The sequence below is a fragment of the Microtus oregoni genome, unplaced genomic scaffold (assembly GCF_018167655.1).
Source record: "Microtus oregoni isolate MIOR12 unplaced genomic scaffold, Mior012 000037F_ref0000500, whole genome shotgun sequence".
In the NCBI taxonomy this organism is placed as follows: Eukaryota; Metazoa; Chordata; class Mammalia; order Rodentia; family Cricetidae; genus Microtus; species Microtus oregoni.
The window spans coordinates 21,581,928-21,604,041 of NW_024543096.1; the positions used below are offsets into that span (position 1 = coordinate 21,581,928).

At 38.4% G+C, this 22,114-nt stretch overlaps 1 protein-coding gene across 6 annotated transcripts in view; it reads left to right on the forward strand.

Annotated features, from left to right (window-relative positions):
• Window positions 1-16,194, forward strand: part of B3galt1 (beta-1,3-galactosyltransferase 1) — a 514,202-nt gene extending 498,008 nt beyond the window's left edge. For 5 of the 6 annotated variants that reach the window (XM_041631421.1, XM_041631422.1, XM_041631420.1 and 2 more), the window contains one exon: window positions 8,567-13,467. In XM_041631421.1, coding sequence (XP_041487355.1) covers window positions 8,796-9,776 — 981 coding nt within the window. In that variant the 5' untranslated portion in view covers window positions 8,567-8,795 and the 3' untranslated portion in view covers window positions 9,777-13,467. Of the gene's footprint in view, window positions 1-8,566; window positions 13,468-15,898 lie in introns of those variants that run through there. The other variant, XR_005972290.1, reaches the window with a different exon arrangement.
• Window positions 16,195-22,114: the final 5,920 nt, after the last annotated feature.

The following is a 22,114-nucleotide window of genomic DNA, read 5'->3' on the forward strand; positions in this document are numbered from 1 at the left end:
TGCAGAGGTCAGAAGAGGGAATCACATCCTAAGGACCTAGAGTTACAGATGATTATGAAATCCCATGTGGATCCTGGGAATCGAACTGGGTCCTCTGGAAGATCAGCCAGTGCTCTTAATTGCTGAGCCATCTCTCCAGCCCATTGAGATATGCATTTAAAATGAGAGATACTGAGCCATGTGTGGGGGGGTGCGTTTCTGTGGTATCAGCACTCAGAAGGCAGAGGAAGAAGGTCACTACCTCAAGGCCAACCTGGGTTGTATAACAAGACCTTGTCTCTCAAAGCTCAAAATAATAATATATTTGGAACCACTGAAGCAAAAACTAACAATAATGATGTTGAGATTTATCATGTGCATTAGCTGTCTAGAGAAGAGTGTTTATTTTTTCTGTGGAAAGTATTTATTTATAAGTATACATAAAAGCTTTCTTCACACGCCCATTTATCTCTCTTGTATTTCTACACTCTCATCTACCTGTGTTTACACATTCCTTTTGTCCAGACAAAAATCTGACTGAAAGACGTCATGAAACTAATTCTCACTCCCCTAAGAGCTAGGAGTGTGAAATAAAGAAATCCTTAATATAAAAGAATGGATTGTTATTGAAATCAGTGGATGGGATTTGGAGAAGGTCAAATCTTCCGTCGTATTATGAGACTACACAGGCAAGTAAATGGCGTCTCAGCTCAGAATGGTTTAGGGATGATGCTCGCTACAGGACCACTTCATTTCTCCATAGCCCGCCTCTCCCTACACTCGTCACCAACATGTCCTCTGTCTTTACTCAACCCTTTCCAGTTTCCTGTGCACATCACGTTCTTTGAATGTGCTCTTCCTTTTGTCTGTGCAGTCACTTCGAGATAACTCCTAGTTGTGTTTGAAGCTTCCACTGAGCTCGCTGTTTCTGTTTCACAGATTCCATTCATTGTTCCACGACTGCTTGACTCTAGGATGGATAAAGAATGGGGCCCATTCTGTGGCCTGTGCGAATAATGGCCTCTGGAGTTTTTCTGTGCCTTTTTCTCAAATGTTCTTTTCTCCACCCCACTCCTATGTACTCCAAAAGCCCCATGTTGACAATTATTTTAATTGTTGGCTTGAAATCGAGTCTCTTAGCCTAAGACTTCCCAAGACAGCAATTTGAGTCCAAGTTTTCTTTTCCCAATACTCTGTAGCTAAAAGGTGTTAGAAGTATTTGATTAATTGGTAGATTCACGGTTAGTGAATTCACAAATGAATGAACAAATTTTGAATGAAGACAGCTGTGAAATGGGGGATAGTAATTTGACTCTGTAGGGACAGGAAAGGAGCCGTAGAAAAGAATATCAAACAACTGAAGAAATCCTCCATTACTCGTTTGATTAATTTCCCCTGAAGATGACTGGCTCGCATCAGACTGTTTCAGAGTTCCTTGACGTCTTAGTAATAGTGGGCTCACAATTTAGTAGGGAAGGATACAAGGGCTAAGGATAGGAGGATGATACAGTTGGGCTTGTAAGAATGGGAAACCCAAAGTGAGAGCATGATAAAGAAAAGTTTGGCTTCCAATAGCATCTTGAGACTCATTCGCCAGCGTTTGTAATTAGAATGGGATCAGTATTTGTATACGCAAATTAAAAAGGCCCATATTCTACATTCTCCACTATTAGTTCTTCTCGGTTCCTTTTCTTACATCTCAAGCATTGGTTCTCAACCTCCCAAATGCTGCGATGCTTTAATACAGTCCCTCATGATGTGGTGACCCCAACCATAAAAATTATTTTTATTGCTACTTTATAACTGCAAATTTGCTACTATTATGAATTGTAATGTAAACATTTGATATGCAGGATGCCTGATATGTGACGCCAAAGAGGTAAAGACCCAACAGTTGAGAACCAATTGCTCTAAAGTATCAAAACTTCTGTATATGCTTGAAGCCATTCATCGTGACCTCCTTGTTATCAGCTTTAGTGTGCCTTAAAGCAGGAATGTTCTCCAGGAGACCAGGAATAGTAGATTTTCTGTTACAGAGCTCTTGCTACTAGCAGAATGGATGACTACCTCTACCCAGAGTCATGTGGCTTGAAACCACTTTATTATTAAGTTAGAACAAAAACCAGATGAATTATTGTTGATCTCTCAGTTATCTCTAAGTTTAGACAACAGTATGGGTTTTATCTCTGATGTTGCATATCTTGCCTTTTGTTTCAATATGGTATCAAACTTCGAATGACGATTTTTCCACCCACAATCCCAATTAAATTCTTTTAACATGCATATTTAAGCACATATCCAGTTTGCATTCTGTTGATCTGATAAACACTATAACCAAAAGCAACTTTGAGAAGAAATGGTTTATTTTGATTTACAGATTATAGTCCATTTCCGAGAGAAACCAAGGCAGGAGCCTGGAGACAGGAAATGAAGCTAAGACGACGGAGCTTGCTCTGCTTCTTACATTATACACCCCAGAGTCACCTCCTCTGATGGAACCACCCACAGCACACTGACTCCTCCCACATTCATTGCTAATTAAGAAAATGCTGGACAGGCATACCGACAGGCCAATCTGATGGAAGCAATTCTTCCATTGAGTTCTTGTCTTCCCAGGTGACTTTAGTTACTGTCAAGTTGATAAAAACTTACCAGCCCAAGCTTGTAGTTGTCTCTGAAGGAGACTTTGATAAAATTAGTATTCTGCTTTCCAGGGCTATTGAATTTTGCTCTTACTAGGGAGGAATAAATATTTATTTGTTTATTTTTGTTTTCAATCCATCCCAACTTCAGTTTCCCTTCCCTCCACTCCTCCAAAGAACCCCTCTTCCCAGTCACCCGCTCACTTTTCCTCTCCCCCAGATCTATTCCTCCATTTCCCTTCAGAAAAGAGCAGGCCTGGAAGGGATATCCACTGTATACAGCATAACAAGATACAATAAGGCTAGGCACAAATCCTCATATAAAGGTTGGGTGAGGCTACTCATTAGGAAAAAAAATGACAAGAACAGACAAAAGGGTCACACAAACCCCACTCCCACTGTTAGGAGTCCCACAAAAATCCAACCATATATACAAAGGACCTAACTCAGACCCATACAGGCTTCTTGATTGCTGCTTCAATCTTTATGATCCCTTTTGATCCTCAATTAATTGATGTCTGTGGGCCATGTTCTTCTGGCATCTACATTTCTTCCTTCCCCTCTTCTATGGAGTTCCTTCAGCCCCAAATGGGAGGAACCCAATGGGGATTTCCAATGTGGGCTCCCTCTCCACCTAATGTCTGGCTGTGGATCTCTGCATCTGTTCCCATCAGCTGCTGGAGGAAGCTTCTCTGATGGCAGTTGGGCTAGGTACCCAACTATGCATATATAAGGCGGCGTACACCTTTAATCCCAGAACTTGGGAGGCAGAGTATCTCTGGGAGTTCAAGACCAGCCTGGTATACAGAGCAAGTTCTAGGACAGCTAGGGCTACACAAAGAAAACCTGTCTCGGAAACCATATGTGTGTGTGTATCTATATATCATTAGAAAATCATTTTAATGATATTTTTTCTATCATAGGTCTCTGATATATCCAGCCTCTGGTTCCTGGTCTTCCCAGCAGTGTCAGGAATGAGTTCCCTCTCATGGTGCAGGCCTCATTTGGTCAGCCACTCCCATGAGTTCTGAGCTTACATTGCCCCACCATGTCTTGCAGGTGGGATAGATTGTGGGTCGCAGGTTATGTAGCTAAGTTGGTGGTCCCAGTCCCACCACAGGTTACAAAGGATGGCTGGCTCAGGCTCTGAATCCTCCATTCCTAGGAGTCCTTGTTAGGGTCACCCTGATAGAATCCTGGGATTTTTCTACTACACGAGGTTCTCACATCGACTCCTCATTGTCCTTCAGTTTCAGTAGTCTTTCACGTACTCTCTCCATCCCTTCCTTCACACACACCCGATCCCTCCTGTTCTCATTTCCACCACCACCGATCCTCTGGGAAAATCTGTTCTCACTCCTATTCCCAAGGGAGAGCCATGTATCTCCCTTAAAGCCCTCCTTGTTGACTCAGCCTTCCTGGGCCTGTGGATTGTAGCATGATTATCATTTACTTAACAACTAATATCCACTTAAAAAAGGAGTGGATACCGTATTTGGCTTTCCGGGTCTAGATTACCTCATTTAGAATGATTTTTTTTTCTAGTCCCATCAATTTGCCTGCAAATTTTATGATGTCATTTTTTTTAAAGCTCAGTAATACTCCATTGGTTACATGTACCATGTCTTCTTTATTTATTCTTCTGTCGAGGGGCATCTAGGTTGTTTCCAGTTTCTGTCTATTATAAATAAAGCTTCCATGAACATAGTTGAACAAGTGTCTTCATGGTGAGATGGAGCATCCTTTGGGTATGCGCCCAAGAGTATAGCTGGTTCTTGAAGTAGATAAATTCCCAGTTTTCTGAGGAACCCCCATATTGATTTCCATAGTGATCAGGTAAGTTTGCACTCTCACCAGTAATAGAGGAGTGTTCCATTGCTCTACATCCTAACCAGCAAGAACTGTCATTTTGTTTTTGATCTTAGCTATTCGAACAGATGTAAGATGGAATCTCAAAGTAATTTTGATTTGAATTTCCCTCATGGCTAAAGACGTTGAACATTTCATTAAATGTTTCTCAGCCATTTTAGATTCTTCTGTTGAGAATTCTGTTTAGATCTGTACCTCATTTTTAATTGGATTTTTAGTTTTCTTCATAGCTATTTTCTTATATTCTTTTTTTAATTTGGGATATTAGCCCTCCATCTTTTTGTGGAGTTGTTAAAAAAAAGTTTCAAATCCAAGGACTTTGTAGGTAGTTGCAGACAGCTATCTTGAATTTGAAGACAGACTGGTCTATGAAGCAAGTTCCAGGACAGTCAGAGCTGTAATATAAAGAAACCTTTTCATGAAAACAAAAACAAAACAACCAACAAAACAAAAATCTTTTCCCATTCTGTAGACTGCCACTTTATCCTATTGATATTGACCTTTACCTTACAAAAGCTTTTCAGCTTCATGAGATCCCACACATTAGCTGTTGATTTAGTGTCTGTGTTATCTGTGTTCTGATTAGTAAGTTTTCTCCTGTGCCAATGCATTCAAGCTATTTTTCCTCTTTTTCTTCTCTCAAGTTCAGTGTATTTGGTTTTTGGCTGAGGTCTTTGATTCCCTTGTACTGAGTTTTGTGCAGGGTGATAGATATAAATCTACTTGCATTTTTTTCTGTGTGCACACATCCAATTAGTCCAGGAACATTTTTGATGATGCTTTGTTTTTCCATTTGTATTTCTGCCTTCTTATCAAAATTCAGATGTCTGTAGGTGTGTGGAGTTATGAGTAGGTCTTCAATTTGATTCCATTGATCAAAGTGTCTGTTTTTATGCCAATACCGTGCAGTTTTTGTTATTTTAACTCTGTGGTACAGCTTAAAATCAGGGATAGTGATACCTCTGGCAGATCTTTTATGGTTCAGTATTGTTTTAGCTCTCTTGGACTTTTTGTTTTTCCATATGAAATTGAGTATTTTCCTTTCAAGGTAAGTAGAGACTTGTGTTGGAATTTTGATGGAGACTGTGTTGAATTTGGAGATTGCTTTTGGTAGGATGGCTGCTTTACTATGTCGCTCCTACCAAACCATAAGCATGGGTAATCTTTCTTCTTCTGATATCTTTTTAATTTTTTTCTTTAACAACTTAAAGTTATTATCATGCAAGTCTTTTCTTTGCTTGGTTAGATTTACCCCCAAGAAATTTTGTATTATTTGTGGCTACTATGAACAATGTTGTTCCAATTATTACTTTCTCAGTCTATTGGTGATTTGCCTATAAGAGGCTACTATTTTTTTTTTAGTTAATCTTGTATCCAGCTACTTCCCTGAAGTTGTGTATCAGCTATAGATGTGCCCTGGTAGAAATTTTGAGTTTGTTTATGTATCCTATTATATCACCTGGGAATAGCAATAATTTGATTCCTTCCTTTCCAGTTTGTATCCCTTTATTCTACTTAGTTGTCTAATTGCTCTAGCTAGAACTTCAAGTACTATATTATATAGATATGGAGAGAGTGGACAGTCTTGTCTTGTCCCTGATTTTAGTGGGATTGTTTGGGTTTCTCTCCATTTAATTTGATGTTGGCTATAGTAAATAGACTTGATGAAATTACCTTTATTATGTTGAGGTATGTTTCTTGTATCCATACTTTCTTCAAGACTTCTCTAATGCAGTAGTATTATATTTTATTACAGGCTTTTTTTCTGGTATCTAATGAGATGACCAAACAGTTTCAGCACAGAATTTTGCAACATTCTCCAAGAAAAACTAATACAAATACTCCTCAAATTATTCCACAAAATAGAAACAGAAGAAATATAGCTCAATTTATATTGGAAGGCCACAATCATCCTGATACCAAAACCACACAAAGATACAACAAAGAAAGAGAATTACAGACAAATTTCCTTTTGAACATAGATGCAAAAAATGCTCAATAAAATACTTGCAAACAGAATCCAAGAATGCATCAAAAAGATCATCCATATAACCAAGTAGGCTTCATCCCAGAGAAGTAGGGATTGGTCAATATATGGAAATCGGCTCAAGTAATCCACCATATAAATAAATTGAAAGAAATAGAAATATTTTTATGAATGTACTTTGTAATCTGACACATATTTTTGACTGGGATAATATTTATAAGCTCTAGAAAACCATAACAATTTTAGAAATGATTAGTGTTTTAAAGAACAACTTCATTTGAACACTTTAAAACTTTTTGAAGTATTTAAAACTTCAACTTGTCTTTGTTTAGAATATTGGCTACAATTTGTTAAGGATAATGGTCAGGGAAAAAGCTAAACAAAGGAGATTACATTCAGAGTTCTTGTTTTGAAAAGAAAAAGTGGGAAATGTTACAGGATACTACTCTTGTACATTGTAAAATATGCCACTTATATTGGCTTAATAAGATGCTGTTTGGCCAGTAGCAAATCAGGAAATACAGGTGGGGTGACCAGAACAGGAGAATTCTGGTAAGAGGAAAGGCAGAGACACAGTCACAAGCCAGATACAGAGGAAGCAAGATGAGAATGCCTTACTGAGAAAAGGCACCAAGTCACATGGCTAAACATAGATAAGAATTATGGGTTAATTTAAGTTGTAAGAGCTAATCAGTAATAAGCCTGAGCAATAGGCCAACCAGTTTATAATTAATACAAACCAATGTGTGTTTATTTGGGACTGAATGATCATGGGACCAGGTGGGACAGAAACTTCCATCTATAGTCTTCTGTCACATAGTCATTGAATTTTTGGACTTTAAACTCAATTGTCCTTCACATTATCCTCATCCAATGTGTATAACCACATATCAGTTTTTTTAAAAAAGGAATGAATGGAAAAGTCCAGTGTGTAATTTTCTTAAGGAAATATATAGGGACATTGAAAGCTGACAATCCTGTACTGCTAGAACAACTCTGAAATCAGCATAACCAGTATGCTGAGTTGGTACTTTCCATGTACTGGCTATTTTCATGTAACTATAACTAAAGTACTTCTGAGAAAACATACAAAGAAGAAAGATTTATTTTGCCTTATGGTTTCTGAAGTTTGGCTTTATGTTCCTTGGGTTTTTGCTCCTTTTAGATAATGACACCACAGTTGAAAGTATTCAGTCAAGACACATGGAGCATAGTATAGAGGAGACTCCAGACTTCATTTAAATTCATCGATGGCCAGAGTCCCAGGTGATAATGTTTGGAAGTAAAGAACTTCCTTTGGGTGACCTTCCCAGACTTAGCTTATCATGGCTGGCCCTCACATACACAATATTTAAGATTCCTGCCATCAAATTTAAATAGTAGTCTACTAATGATATCCCAGGCAGTTTAGCAAGGTATATCTCTTCCCATAGTGATATATAAGACTAAGGTACCATTCTTCTGATCAGTCGTTAGAGTTATGAAATTCCAGTCTTTTTTTTTTCTCTCGGCTGTTCATTATGAGGGAGGGTAAGAGCTGTGCCCGTGCCAGATCAGGACCAGGCAGTAGTTCTTCCTGTCTAAGCTAAGAAAGCAGAGTACTAGCAAAGGTTTGCAGGCAGCGATCAAGACATTTCCAAATGCACAATGGGAGAAAGCAAAGCAATGTTAAGAGTTGATTTCTTTATCAAAATCAAGCAATTAGAAGCTCAAAGTTTGACAAGTAGAAGGGATATGAATGGCGTGTGAGCTTTTCAGAAAGTTTTGAGAGCCCAACAGTGTCTAAGTGCAATAATAGCCTCTTCTAAATAAGGAGATTCCTTCCAGGAAGTTACTGATATTAGGTCTACTCCCTAGCCATCTCGTGCTCATGGTTAGTGTAATTATGTATTAAATATAAATATGCATAAACAATTTCTGTTCATGCCACAGGAGAAGCTAGGAGGTTATGTCAGGGTTTTTTTTAAGGCTTATGGAAATGAATGATTTTTGTCATCACTGATAATTCTTATGCCTTTATTGTATTTATTCAAGAATATGAACATGGCTAAGTAAACCTGAACACAACTGTGCTTTATTGATTTTGCAGAGTTCCAAGGACGATTTCTGAGGCATGGAGCGTCCATTAGGGTGGGAGGAGAGAGAAGTGAGTGCTACGAAGCCTGAGCATAGCTAAGGCTCAGGGACACCTAGCAACCGACTCCTCTCCCGCAGAATTCATTGCTTGCTGAATAATATGCTGCCTTTGCAAAAGGACGCAAAACTCGTGCCCGAAAGACGTGTTCTTCAGCCTTTGCACTAGACCTGTTCTCAAGACCATGGCTTCAAAGGTCTCCTGCCTCTATGTTTTGACCGTTGTGTGCTGGGCCAGCGCTCTCTGGTACTTGAGCATCACACGACCTACTTCTTCCTACACTGGCTCAAAGCCATTTACTCACCTAACAGTTGCCCGGAAAAACTTCACCTTTGGCAACATAAGAACTCGACCTATAAACCCCCACTCTTTTGAGTTTCTGATAAATGAGCCCAACAAATGTGAGAAAAACATTCCTTTCCTTGTGATCCTCATTAGCACCACACACAAGGAATTTGATGCGCGCCAGGCCATCAGGGAGACGTGGGGGGATGAGAACAACTTCAAAGGGATCAAGATCGCCACTCTCTTCCTCCTGGGCAAACATGCTGATCCTGTTCTGAACCAGATGGTGGAACAAGAGAGTCAGATCTTCCATGACATCATCGTAGAGGACTTCATTGACTCTTACCACAACCTCACCCTCAAAACCTTAATGGGGATGAGATGGGTCGCCACTTTCTGTTCCAAGGCCAAGTATGTCATGAAGACAGACAGTGACATTTTTGTGAACATGGACAACCTTATTTATAAACTCCTGAAACCCTCCACCAAGCCGAGAAGAAGGTATTTTACTGGTTACGTCATCAATGGTGGGCCCATCCGGGATGTCCGCAGTAAGTGGTATATGCCTCGGGATTTGTACCCTGACAGCAACTACCCGCCATTCTGTTCAGGAACTGGCTATATCTTTTCCGCCGATGTGGCTGAACTCATTTACAAAACCTCCCTCCATACCAGGCTGCTTCACCTTGAAGATGTGTACGTGGGACTGTGTCTTCGAAAGCTAGGCATACACCCTTTCCAGAATAGCGGCTTCAACCACTGGAAAATGGCCTACAGTTTGTGTAGGTACCGCCGCGTCATTACCGTCCACCAGATCTCCCCAGAAGAAATGCACAGGATCTGGAACGACATGTCAAGCAAGAAGCATCTCAGATGCTAGGGGTTTTTATTGATGTACATACGTTTCTTTTCTAAGAAATGGAGACTAAGGTGTTGGTATTTTGCGGGCGTCACCAAGGGGAAATGAACTGGTAAGGGGTTTTGTAAAGTCTTTGCTTCCTGTTCCTGGTTCCTTTCTTGGATCACTAATTTACAAGTGTTAGGCTCAGTCATGGAAACAGTAAGTGCGTTGGGAGGGCCAGATTTCATTCTCGGGTCCTAAGACATTGTCATTTGTTTCCAAAAGTGACTCCACATGACTGCTAGGATTTGTGGGCTGCGCATCTGAGATCAAAATCTGGGTCAGGAAATGGAAATTCACACCAAGGTCTTCATATCATTGCTGCAAAAATGAATAGTAACTCTTTAGAGGGGGAAAAAAAAGCCAGAAAAGATACATAGTCAGGAAGGCACACTGGATATGATTTTGGATTTTTGCATATATTGCCAAGGAATGTGTACAGAATTCACGATTCAACCAATAATTGATTTTATCTTATCCCTGATAGGGAGACTGTGGTGAGATAGATGGGAACTGAAACTTGAGAATCAATTATTCTGTATGAATAGAAAACACGTAGGCTTATACTTTCAAGGATTAAATCTGGCCATCAGGTGGGATGTACATAAAATGCTACTCCAAGTAAGCAAATAAACACATTTTTTTTCAGAACAGATATTACATGGTGCCACCAAGGAGACTGCCAAAAGTAGTACTGTCACCTGCTTCCCTCCATATAATGTCTTTAAGTGCATTTTATAGTTCTTTGATCAGGCAGGTGTATGTCTCCATGTGTAGAAAATAAGTTAGTAGGAGGGCCAGAAACAACACATAGCAGTTGATAAAATGCAAATTTAGGCATCCATTCTAACTAGCATAAGCTTAGCAATAGGTACAATGCCCCTCTCACATGTGTGCAAAGCATGTGAGAAAAATCTTTAACAGGTACCAGTGTTATTGAAAGATGTGGCCCTGCTACCACAAAAAAAAAAAAAACCTGTAATATGCTCATGACATCTAAAGCATTTAAGTACTTTTAGCAGCAGAGCTGTTCTGAGATGTTCTGGAGGTTCTGTGGCTGAGATCCAAGGGAAGGAAGAGCAGGGAAGCCTGAGTTCAGATCCCACTGATGCCACAAATTTACATGGACCCTATGAACAGGCATCTCTTTTTTTTTTTTATGTACTTCTGTATGCTCACTTGCAAAATGGCTAAACAGAAAATCTACCTCACAGGTACTGTGAGAGCAAATCATGACTGCTAATAAGTATTTTGAAATCTTTAGTTTAAAAGGTGCTACGTAATGCCATGTATCATGCATTATGCTAAATGCTAAAATGATTACAGTCATTATAAAGATGGTCATCAGTTGTGGAACGTCATCTTAATATAACAATTTACCCAAATAAAGATTGACTGTGAACTCTCAGTGTACCTAATTCTTCCAAGACTTGATATTTCCTTGGCTATAAGTTAGCTGATTGTGGAAGCTTCAATTTCTCTGCCATGTTTCTTGTTTGGGTGACAAATTTGTCACTCTGGTGTGTTGCCTTGGTATCCCAGAATGTTGAAAAGCATTTGCTTTGCTTTGGGAGGAGTTTTACGTTTGGTTTGCATAAATCATAGGAATCATTTGCCATGAATTCTTAAATTTTTTTTAGGATGAGTAGAGCTAGTCCTTAGATGAGGATTAAGCACTCAGCACATCTTCCATTCATTAGGGAACTCATCACTGTCATGCAAAAAAAGACCCGCAGCTAAAAGTGTTCCAAAAGATCTATTTTATTTGCACCTTGACATCTGGAATACCCACATAGAAGCTGATGCTGGTAGTGATAGGGAGACAAAAGGAAGAAATGGAGCCCCTATCATCTCATCAACCCTTGCTAGGAAACACCGGATCTATCATTATTCCCAAAGTACTAAATGGCACAGGTCCTCCCACCCTTTCATTTGATTTGATCCCTGAGCAGTGTCAAGGGTTCAGAGAAGAGGTGAAGCAGGGTAAGTTGAGCCACCCCCTCATCACCCAGCCTCAACCATTGTGAGCTCCAATCACTGGGAAAGCCTCATAGCCTCCCAGCTGCACAGCTGAATGCAGTCTCTGTCTCCTACTATGGCCTTGCATCTACCATGCTCAGCCAAGTCACTTTTCATGTTAAAGAATCTCACATTATAATAACCATGTGTGTCCACCTATGAATTGTTTTATACCTATGTGTGGAATATGCATAGAGCCCTGGTCTTGAAAAGGAGCAAACATCAGAAAACCATGTCTTAAAGAACTATTTCTTATCTTTTTTTATGCTTCATAGTGCCCATATGATAAACATGTAAATAGACATCAACGATTACATGTACATATTTTAAAAGAGGTTTTTCTTCACTTCAAGTGTATGTACAGATAGAATCTGCTTGATGTGTAACATTTTCCTCTGCATGGAAGTGGATGAGGCAAGGCCATTTGTCCAGGATTTCAATAGCCTTAAGCATGTTTGCTCTTCTTTGTTTTTTGGATGTTCAAAAAAAAAAATGTTTAACTTATCAAGGAAAAGCTCTAATTTTCTACTTTTGTTAGTTCTATGACAAGAAACTGGTCAAATTACTGTCAAGGTTATTTATTAAGCCATTCTTACCATTTATTTAAGAAAAAAATCATAATAATGACAGTATTCTGGGGCTGAGGGTGTAACTCAGTGGTAAAGCACTTGCCTAGCGTACAAAGGGCTCTGGGTTTAGTCCTCAGCACTGCAATAATATAGTGAAAATAATGATGGCACTATTGAGCCAGAAGTCACTCAAAGAATTTTGTAAACACTGTCTAACTCCCCATTATTTCTTCATTATGTACTAGATGACATCAGCATCTATAATCTTAAAGTTTCTTCATTTATTTCTTAGAGGGAAAAAATGCTTTCTCTTTGGTGCCTCATTTATGTGGCTTTGTGTCTTCTTGGAACAGTTTCACTATATGACAATGTAACAATGTACTTTTAAATAACCAGGTTCAAAACATGAAGATCATTTTTGATTTGAATATTGATTAAATACGGGAGAACAAAACCCCTTATGTGATGAGAAACGGAGGGGAAACGAACTCTTTACAGAGAAGCCAAGGAAGGAGTTTTTCAATCAAATTTCTTCTAACAAAAGACAATGGGATATTTATGTACAGCATCTGGAAATCATTTTCTACCTTTCCTAATATGTGGGTCCAGTGCGGCAATTGATTGTATCATTTCTGTAAAGGTGAAGATACTTTTTTATAAGCAACAGGTAACTTGTGAATGGAAGAAATAATTTACTAGACGCGCTTGATGATAATTGACCTTTAGGTATATTGTTATATATGAATGATTGTATTTATGTATTTATTTGTTCAAAATTGTACATATGGTTTTGCCAAAAGTAACTGTGTGTTAAAGTGCACTCTCTGGGTTTGTAGTACTATTTAGGGTTACATGGGTTGCCAATCAAGCTGCTAATCAGAATACTATTTTTTGTATCAGTGTTACAACGTGTGACAAATAGCACTGTCTTCTCATCACTTTCTTTAACTTCCTCTTGAAATGTAAACTGTTGGTTGAAAGCACGATGCTAATGTACAGATCCATCTGTCAAGGGGAAGATCATGGTTTCATAAAGCTGATTTTTTTTAATTCCTGGGACAAATAAACAAAAGAAGAACTCATCCCATTTTCTTCTGCTTCTTTTGCATGGCTCTCTTTGGGGAGATGTGATTGTTGAGAATAGTTTGTTTGCATACAAAAGAGTTCCAAAATAGCCCAGAATGGAGTATAACAAAGGTGTATTTATTAGGGGATAAACTCACAGAAATAGTAGCCAACCACTATCCTCTGTATGCACTAAGAACTGAAACCAAATCCAGCAGCGAAGAGGCCTGCCCATGCTTTTCATCTGTATTTATAGTACATGAGAACACAACCAAAGTGGGCTGGTATCCTAAAGGCTATTGGCTGAAGGAGTTCCCTCAGCACCTCCCTCTTTGTCTATATAAGAGAGTTCTAAGCATAATACAAAACTATATACAATAAGAACAAATATCAAGTATTGCCCAGGGAAAAGAAGAGGCAAAAACATACATAAAAATTATAATTACAACCAGCATCAACAACATCAAACAAGAAACATATGCTAAAGGTTTCAATAGTTATCCTAGCCTAAGGAGTCTAAGTCTTATAATAAAAATGGCTTGGTTAAGACATGAGAGGAAAGTAGCTATGACTATCTAGTTTTGAACTTCATCAAAGGCCTGAGAAGGGAAAGTACAATCAAGCAACTTCCAAAAGAAACGAGAGACAACCGGCTACCTGGGCAATCACCCAAAGTTTGCAATGTTGGGGAAATTGACTTTGGCTAAGTCCTAGAGTAATTGAAAGACCATTTTCAGAGTCAAGAAAACTTTAAAAATTGTCTCAAACTGTCTTGGCATGGTTTGGCAGTCTTTTTGCTTGTATCCTGCTTGTCCAGTCTAGACACTGTGCATTTTGTCAGTAGTCAAGATAAGGGTAGTTCTTTCTCAAAATGCCAGTTTTGCCAAGAAGTAAACACACTGAACATGGAGTATCTTCAGTGCCCAAAATTCTCTCAGGAACAGATAAGGACTGCCAGGAGCAATTGTGTCTTACATCAACAGAATCCTAAATTACTTAAATCCCATATTCTACAGTTCTTTGAAGTGTTGAAGATTGCCTATCATTGTGGAATGCATCTAAAGAACCTGGTTAGTCTAAATATAAGTATGACAAACATGGATGATTATTGACCAGTAATTCTTAATACCTATATAATTTAAAGAATAAGGCTTTGCATTAAAAAATTAAGCAATCTTTAAAGAAATGTGCAACATTTCAGAGACAATGACTTCAGAATGTAAACAATGTATAAGTATCATGATCAGAGGTAGAAATGTATAGTGCAATAAATAAATATATCCTAAAATTGCATCAATATATAAAATATCTTAAGCTGAGGTAGAAAAATGCATGCATACAATGTGACAAAATAACTTTGCATAGATTCATAAATACGTAAAGAGACAAAGGAGCATATTCAATATAACAAATATAATTTGAATTTGTATCAATATATAAGAATCTATACCAATGAAAATTGTCTATAAAGAATAGCTCACAAGTATTCTCACTATTATAACTCAATATTATTATTAGTGTGAGTAAACTCACACTAATCTATTATCCCATCCCATCTATTTCCTTTTTTTTAAGAGATATTCCTCCCTAAGCCTACTTCATTTCCAACCCAACCCTATACCAATTATAACCCAAACCCTAATAATGTCCCTAGCCCTGAGACAAACTTTGTTGGGAGAGGGGATGTCATTTTCTAGAATTTCTTCCAGCTGTCATGAGGGCAATGTTATTTCTATGGGATCCTATAAAAACTAAAATGATGGTTAAGTTTCAAGATTACTGTCTGGTATAATTACAGACAGTCTGGGTTTTCCTGAAGTTCTTATTTGAAGTTACAGCCAAACGTAGTAAAAAGGTGCACCATCTCAGCTAGCCAAATTGGAATCATCTTGAGGAGTTTGTAACCCAAAACCAATCTTAAAGTGGTGCTATCAGCATAATTGTATCATATTAACCAGGGGGAATTTTTGTTGTGGGTCCTCATCTTCTTCCTGGAAACCTCAAAGGTTACTGCAGGAAAATTTATTGTTCATTGTAGAAAACTTAAACATTATTCATATAGACATATATGAATATATATGTAAAAGGTACCATAGAGGCAAAAATAGGTATGGAGAGAAGTAAAATTTTTTGAAAGCAGAGTTTTGATAATACTAAGTCTTTAAATTTTATTTTCCTTCTGTCCCATACCAGGTGGCTTCAGATATAAGACAGAAACTCTGAATTTTTTCTTTCAATAACATGCTTGGATTTAGAGAAGGATAGTCACTGTCCAACTCCAAAGCCAGCTTTGATTTTTAAGTGAGTTGTGACTCTCATTATAGTGAGAAGTAGAAAAATATGTATGTTTAGATAATGAATTTTTACCCTGTACAGGGTATTGGTACCATAAGTCATATTTCTCTTTGCTTGGTGATTGTTTCTGGATAACTATCTTTTCCTCTTTAGGTATCTAGATGTCTAAGGTCTCCTGACTTTTTGAAGATGGATATTTTCCTGAAAAAAACAAGAAAAGAATCATGCCCCAAACTTTATGAGGTTTCCTTACACCTGCAGGATTGTCACCTCTGTGGATGAGCTGTCATTTCTCTTTATCAAAAGGTTTCACCTTTTCAAAACGAATCTTTATTAATTTTGATGGTATTTGTAGCTTTTCTTCTCCTGTGGAAACAAGAGCAACACCCCTTCCCCAATGCAGCACTTCTCTTGGTTTCCATTCTGAGGTCAACACATCCTTGAAATACACCGACTGATTTAATCCAGAAGTTTTTTCTATTATCCAATGTCTCTCTGCTGCCATTGTTCCTTTCTAATTAGCATTAAGAAAATTCAAGGTTAATAAAGCATTATGCAATCTATTTCTGGGGGTATTATTTTTTCCCTTTCTGTTTGTTTTACATATCCTTTATGTTCAATTTGATCTTTCTATAATTGCCTGACCTGTAAAAATGTGTGGCATACATATAATATGCTTTATATTATAAGAAGCAAAAAATTGTTTAGAGACATATTCTGGACCATTGTCTGTCTTTATTTGTGCAGGTATACCAGTGATAGCCATAACTTTTAATAAATGTGATTACCAAATCAGCCTTTTCCAAACTCAAAGCAGTTGCCCATTGAAAACATGAATAAGTGTCAATGGTGTGTTGTATATATTTTAATTTTCTAAATTCTGCAAAGTGGAACACATCCATCTTTAAGATTTCATTCCTTTGAGGTAGTGGTGTTTGATTATTTAAAGAACAAGTAGGACATCTCTTTATAATCTCCTTAGCTTGTTGCCATCTAATAGAAAACTCTTTCATTAAACCTTTGCTATTGACATGATGTTTTTATGAAATTCTGAGGCCTTCAGCATATTTCTAATCAATAATCGATCAATTTCTGCATTACCTTGTGCTAGAGGACCTGGCAGACCCGCATAGGATCAGATGTGTGTTATATATATTCCTGATTATTTCTTGAACCTTAGTAAATAATGAAGTCAATTCTGTATCAGCTGGTATAAATTCAGCAGTTTCAATATGCAAACAACTCCTTCTGCATATTGTGAATCGGTAACTATGTTGAGAGATTCTTTAAAATACCTTAGTACCATGAGAATAGCATATAATTCTGACTTTTGGACAGAATCATAAAGTTTTTTTTCCACTTTAATTAAATCTTCTGCCATTCCTGATTTATTTGCATCAGTATAGAATGTAGGGGTTCCAGTTATTGGTGTACAGTGTGAAGAAGGATCCAATTAGCTTTCTTTATAAGGTTAATACTATCACTTTTGGGATAATTGTTATTAATCTCTCCCCAAAAATTTAGTATAAGCTCTTTGCCAGGGTTCATTGTCTTCCAATAATCTTTAATTTTATCATTAATTAAAGGTACTATAATTTCTGCTGGGTCTATTCCTGCTAATTGAGAAAGTCTCGCTTTTCCTTTTATAATTCAGAAATATTTTCTACATAAGATTTTAATTTTCTATTCAGTTTGTGTGGTAAAAAAGGATCCATTCTAAGATAATATCTTTCCTCTGCATTAAAATCCCTGTAAGGGAATATTTGGAGGGTAATATGACCAGAACGCAGTTAAGATCCAGATCCACACGATCCACATGTGCCTCTGTAATTTCCTCTTCAATCTAGGTCAATTCTTTCTCAGCATCAGTTGTTAATTCCCTGGGACTATTTAAGTCTTTGTACTTTCTAAGGTTTTGTTTAAATGGATTATTTGATCAGGTGTTATCCCAGAAGTGGACCGTAGTTTGGAAATGTCTCCTAGCAATCTTTGGAGGTCATCTAGAGTCTGCAATTTATCTCTCCTAATTTGTGCGTTTTGTGTTTTAATTAACTTACCTCCGTTATCAAATTAACTTACCTCCATTATAATTTTCAGGAAATTGTTGTAGGTGTAATAATCTTTATTGGCCAACAGGTGTAAACAGTTGAGGCAGAAAGACAGGTCAGAAATAGTACCTGAGACTTAAAATTATTAACAAATTTATTTAAGAGCTAGTTCCAGGACAGGAACCAAAAGCTACGGAGAAACCCTGTCTCGAAAAATCAAAAAAAAAAAAAAAAATACTTAAAAGCAGCACAGCCACATACGGAGAAGGTTTGAGTTGGGCAGGTTAAGAAGCCCAGAGCTTTCAGGCATTTCTGAGCTGCAAGGTTACTGGCCAGAACTCGAGCCAGACATTCGCGGATTTGAACTGGGACAGCAAGCCTGTGCTCCAGGTTCAGGGTTAGAGCTTCTGCTCCCAAAGTCAAAGCTTGGCCTGATCAGTGTAAGCCTAGCAGAAGCCAGAGAAGCCATTCAAGAGGTATAGCAGAAAGCAGCAGGCAGTAGTAAGCGAGACCAAGCCAGGCAGATAAGGGCTGCTGTTGGAAATTTCCTAGTCACCCTGATGGCCCAACAAGTCAAACTGTATGCAATTGCATGCCAGCGGGGGTAGTTCAGCTGTGTGGGGTGGGAGAAGGCCACAGCTGCTGGTCTGGGCAGGGCCCAGCAATGGCGTTGACGCAGCCGACATTGGGTGCTCATTTGTTGGTGTACAAAAGAGTTCCAAAGTAGCCCCAGAATGTAGTATAATAAAGGTTTATTTATTAGGGAATAAACTCACAGAAATAGTGGCCAACCACTGCTCTCTGCATGCACTGGGAGCTGGAACCAAATCCAGCAACCAAGAGGCCCGAGCACACTTTTCATCTTTATAGTACATGAGACCATGCTCAACGTGGGCCAGTGTCTTAAAGGCTATTGGCTGAAGGAGTTCTAAAAGCAATAGTTGATGCTAGCTGGCTTAAATCTTCCAAACAGTTTCAATGCAAACAACGTTTTTTTTTTTTTTTGATTTATTTATTTATTAAAGATTTCTGTCGGAGGTGGGGGTTCCTTGGACTTTCCACAGGGCAGGGAACCCTGATTGCAAACAACGGTTTAAACAATTCAGAGTTCCTCTATGACAGCATGCATCACATTAGTGATCACCTTGGAGGCTTTTTGGTCCATTGAATAAGCCAAGGCCCCCCCTGGGTAGAGGAGACATGCTTCTCATTGGCTTCAGAGAAGTGTTTCTACTGGCCTACTAAGTGTGTGTATTGAAAATTCTACCTGCAGAGGGACATTCTGTTGAGAACCTGCTGAGCCAGCCAGGGCAGGTTAAATCCAAGAAAAAAAATATCATTTAATGTTTCACCCATATATCTGCTGAGGAATATCACATATAGCTTCAAGAGTTTATGAACGGAAAAATTATTCCAACACAGATGGGTAGATGCTGATGCCTAATTACTAACTGTAAGCAAGGGACTAAGAGCTAGTTAAGAAACAAACGGAGTTTTTATATTATTATTCATTTAGGTCCAGCTAACCATGTCTTAACTTTCTAAAAGAGATGTAAATTTGTTTAGTCCCTTTTCCCCTTGTAGCTCCAAGTTTACAAATGCAAAAATTTAAGCTGAAATATGTGAGCAAACAATAAAACCATAAAATATACAGTTTTGCATTCCATGTGACTTTTTCAAGAGTCACCATTAAGAATCTTGTAATCTGATCAGAGAAATTCTATTCGTTTGCAGACATATTAGAAATGCAAATTCATTTGTTGTACCACAGACTTAAAAATGGAGCTCAGCAATTTACACTTTTGGTGCCCCATACACGTGCTAAAGTTGAGAGCACAGATCTAAAGTGGAGACAGTCATATCAGTCTATGAACTATACAGTCTATGAACTATATCCAGCCCACTTCCCATGAGCTAAAAAGGATTTCATGATGAATATACTGGCCCTTTGACTGAACGCAGTCTGTGCAATGTATTATACCAACAGTAGGAAGTCTATTCTTTCCAGTAGTAGATATATTCCAAAATATGAAAGTCACTGCTGTATTATATTTTGATTTCCATCCATCCAAAAAGCATGCAACTTTACTTTCTGTCTTTAGAACTTTCATGTAACTACAGTGTTGGTATCTTAACCTGCAACGTGGAAAATATTATCTGACCCATTATCAGAAAGTCTGGCCAGTTTTGATCTAGAGAGACAGAGAAACACTGTAAAAGGTGTTAGACATGGGAATCTCTGCATGTATACACATGGAATCACATGGACCAAGCATGCTTGCGTTGTCTCCTCATGTAGCCAGAGAAATGACAATGTGGTCATGATTACAAATTATGTTGAAAATCAACAGCTGCATGTATTTTTAAAATAGTTCCTTTCTCTCTCCGAATGATTTTTAAAAATTATAAAGCTTGATTTTAATTATAACAATTACCCACAGTTTAATTAATATATTGCTTAAAGATATGTGGGTATCAGACCAAAGAGGGTGGGTTTCAAATAGCTTGATTGTCATAATTGCAAGCATTCTGTTTTCTCATTTACTTAATTGATTGTCATAGATTTCCAGATGAATTCACACCACTGGAAGAGAGTCGAATGCATTTCTAAAAAGAGGGAGAAAAAGAAATAACAGAAATGGGTCTATTTGGAAAAACGACATGTGATTCACGTGGGCACGAAAAATTCCCCTTGATAATTCCCTCTTACCTCTTCACTGTTAAAATGAGCAGTTTTAATATGTAAAATAAATGAATTTTTAAAGTGTTATTGATTCAACACATCTGTAATAACAGTGACTCTACTGTGTCAGCTGGAATTGCCTAAAACTCCAGAAACTTCCCCGCTTCCATCTTTCTCATGGCATCTACTAGTTTAATGTATTCTGTCAATGATGAGTTAGGCCTCCCTCCTGCAGTGACCTCGGTCCCCACCTGAGGGGCATAACTGGTGATTTATTCTCTCTCTGGATATGTACTACAGAGTGTTTACTGAGCAGTGGGTGCCGGAGATGGCGGGCACAGAGGAGTGACATGAAGTTGGGGTTGGGAGGGAGCTAGTGAAGACTTTTTCAAGGATGACCTCAGCCAGTGTGAGGCGAGGGGGAGAGACACACTAGAGAATATCGGCCATTGCGTTATCTTCCAATGTGTTTAATCTTAACGGCAGCCCTGCGCCGTGGATGCTGCTATCTCCACTTGGCAGATGGGGAAGCAGGCAGCAGAGAATTTTTGTAATTTAAAGGGTGAATTCAGGCTCCTAGCTTTAAAGTCCATCCATGTTCACTCCCGAAATAGGAAAAGACTTTTTTAAACAAAATAAAAAGAACAGAAAACAATAAAATGAAAATCTGAAGGTAACATTTAAGCAACATGCAAGTGAAAGATTCGGGGGCGTTAAATCATTGATTTGATTCCGTCCAAGTCTAGTGAATATGAATAGATCAGATGTCCATGACCCCACTCACTTGAGTAAGCCCGTGTCACTAGAAGTTTAATAGAGCATCTATCCCTCCGAGCTCACACATCTTACAGTAGAGGGAATGGACGCTCTGGAAGTTCAATTATGTATCCTCCCTTGTGGAAGTAAAGGGTCCGCTGGAGAGATATCCATCCTGAGTTAGTTCGTTAAGAAGACTCTGCACTCTGGGTCTGTCTCCACATCTCTACCCTGCCTCACACCACACTCAGATGAGCTCTCCTGTGGCTATTTTTGCTTCCTCCTACTGGCTTCCGCATTGTACGCTAGTTTCCCTTTCCTTCAGAAAAAAAAAAAAAGAAAGAAAGAAAGAAAAGAACAACTTTACAACTACAAACCTCAACCAAAGAAGCATCTAGGTTAACCTGGAGAGCATGCCACCTGTGACAGACTCCTTGTTAGGAGGTTACAGGCCACAGGCAGAAAGGGTGTGGGTTTCTCAGATTGCCCCGTGCCTAGCTGCTACGTGGGAATCTTACTACAGTAAGGAGTGGTAATTCTGGGGCGCAACCCAACATTCTGACTTTCTTTTATGTCCTAGGACAATGTTGATGCCAATGGTAGAAAAGTCTACAAAACTAGATTCTACAAAGAAACACTATTGCTCATTAAGCATTCATTTGGGCCCTTGTCAAAGTGTATGTGTGTGTATTCATGAAAAAACAAAAACTTTGTAAAACCTTAAGCATTAAGATCTTGAATTTCTAATCTATGTGATCCCATCACTTAGGAGTTAAAAGCAAGAGTTCAAGACCAGCCTCAGCTACATGTCTGGTTTGATGTCATCCTGAGCTCTATGAGACGCAGTCTTAAAGCAAACCAAACCAAACACTGATGTAATTT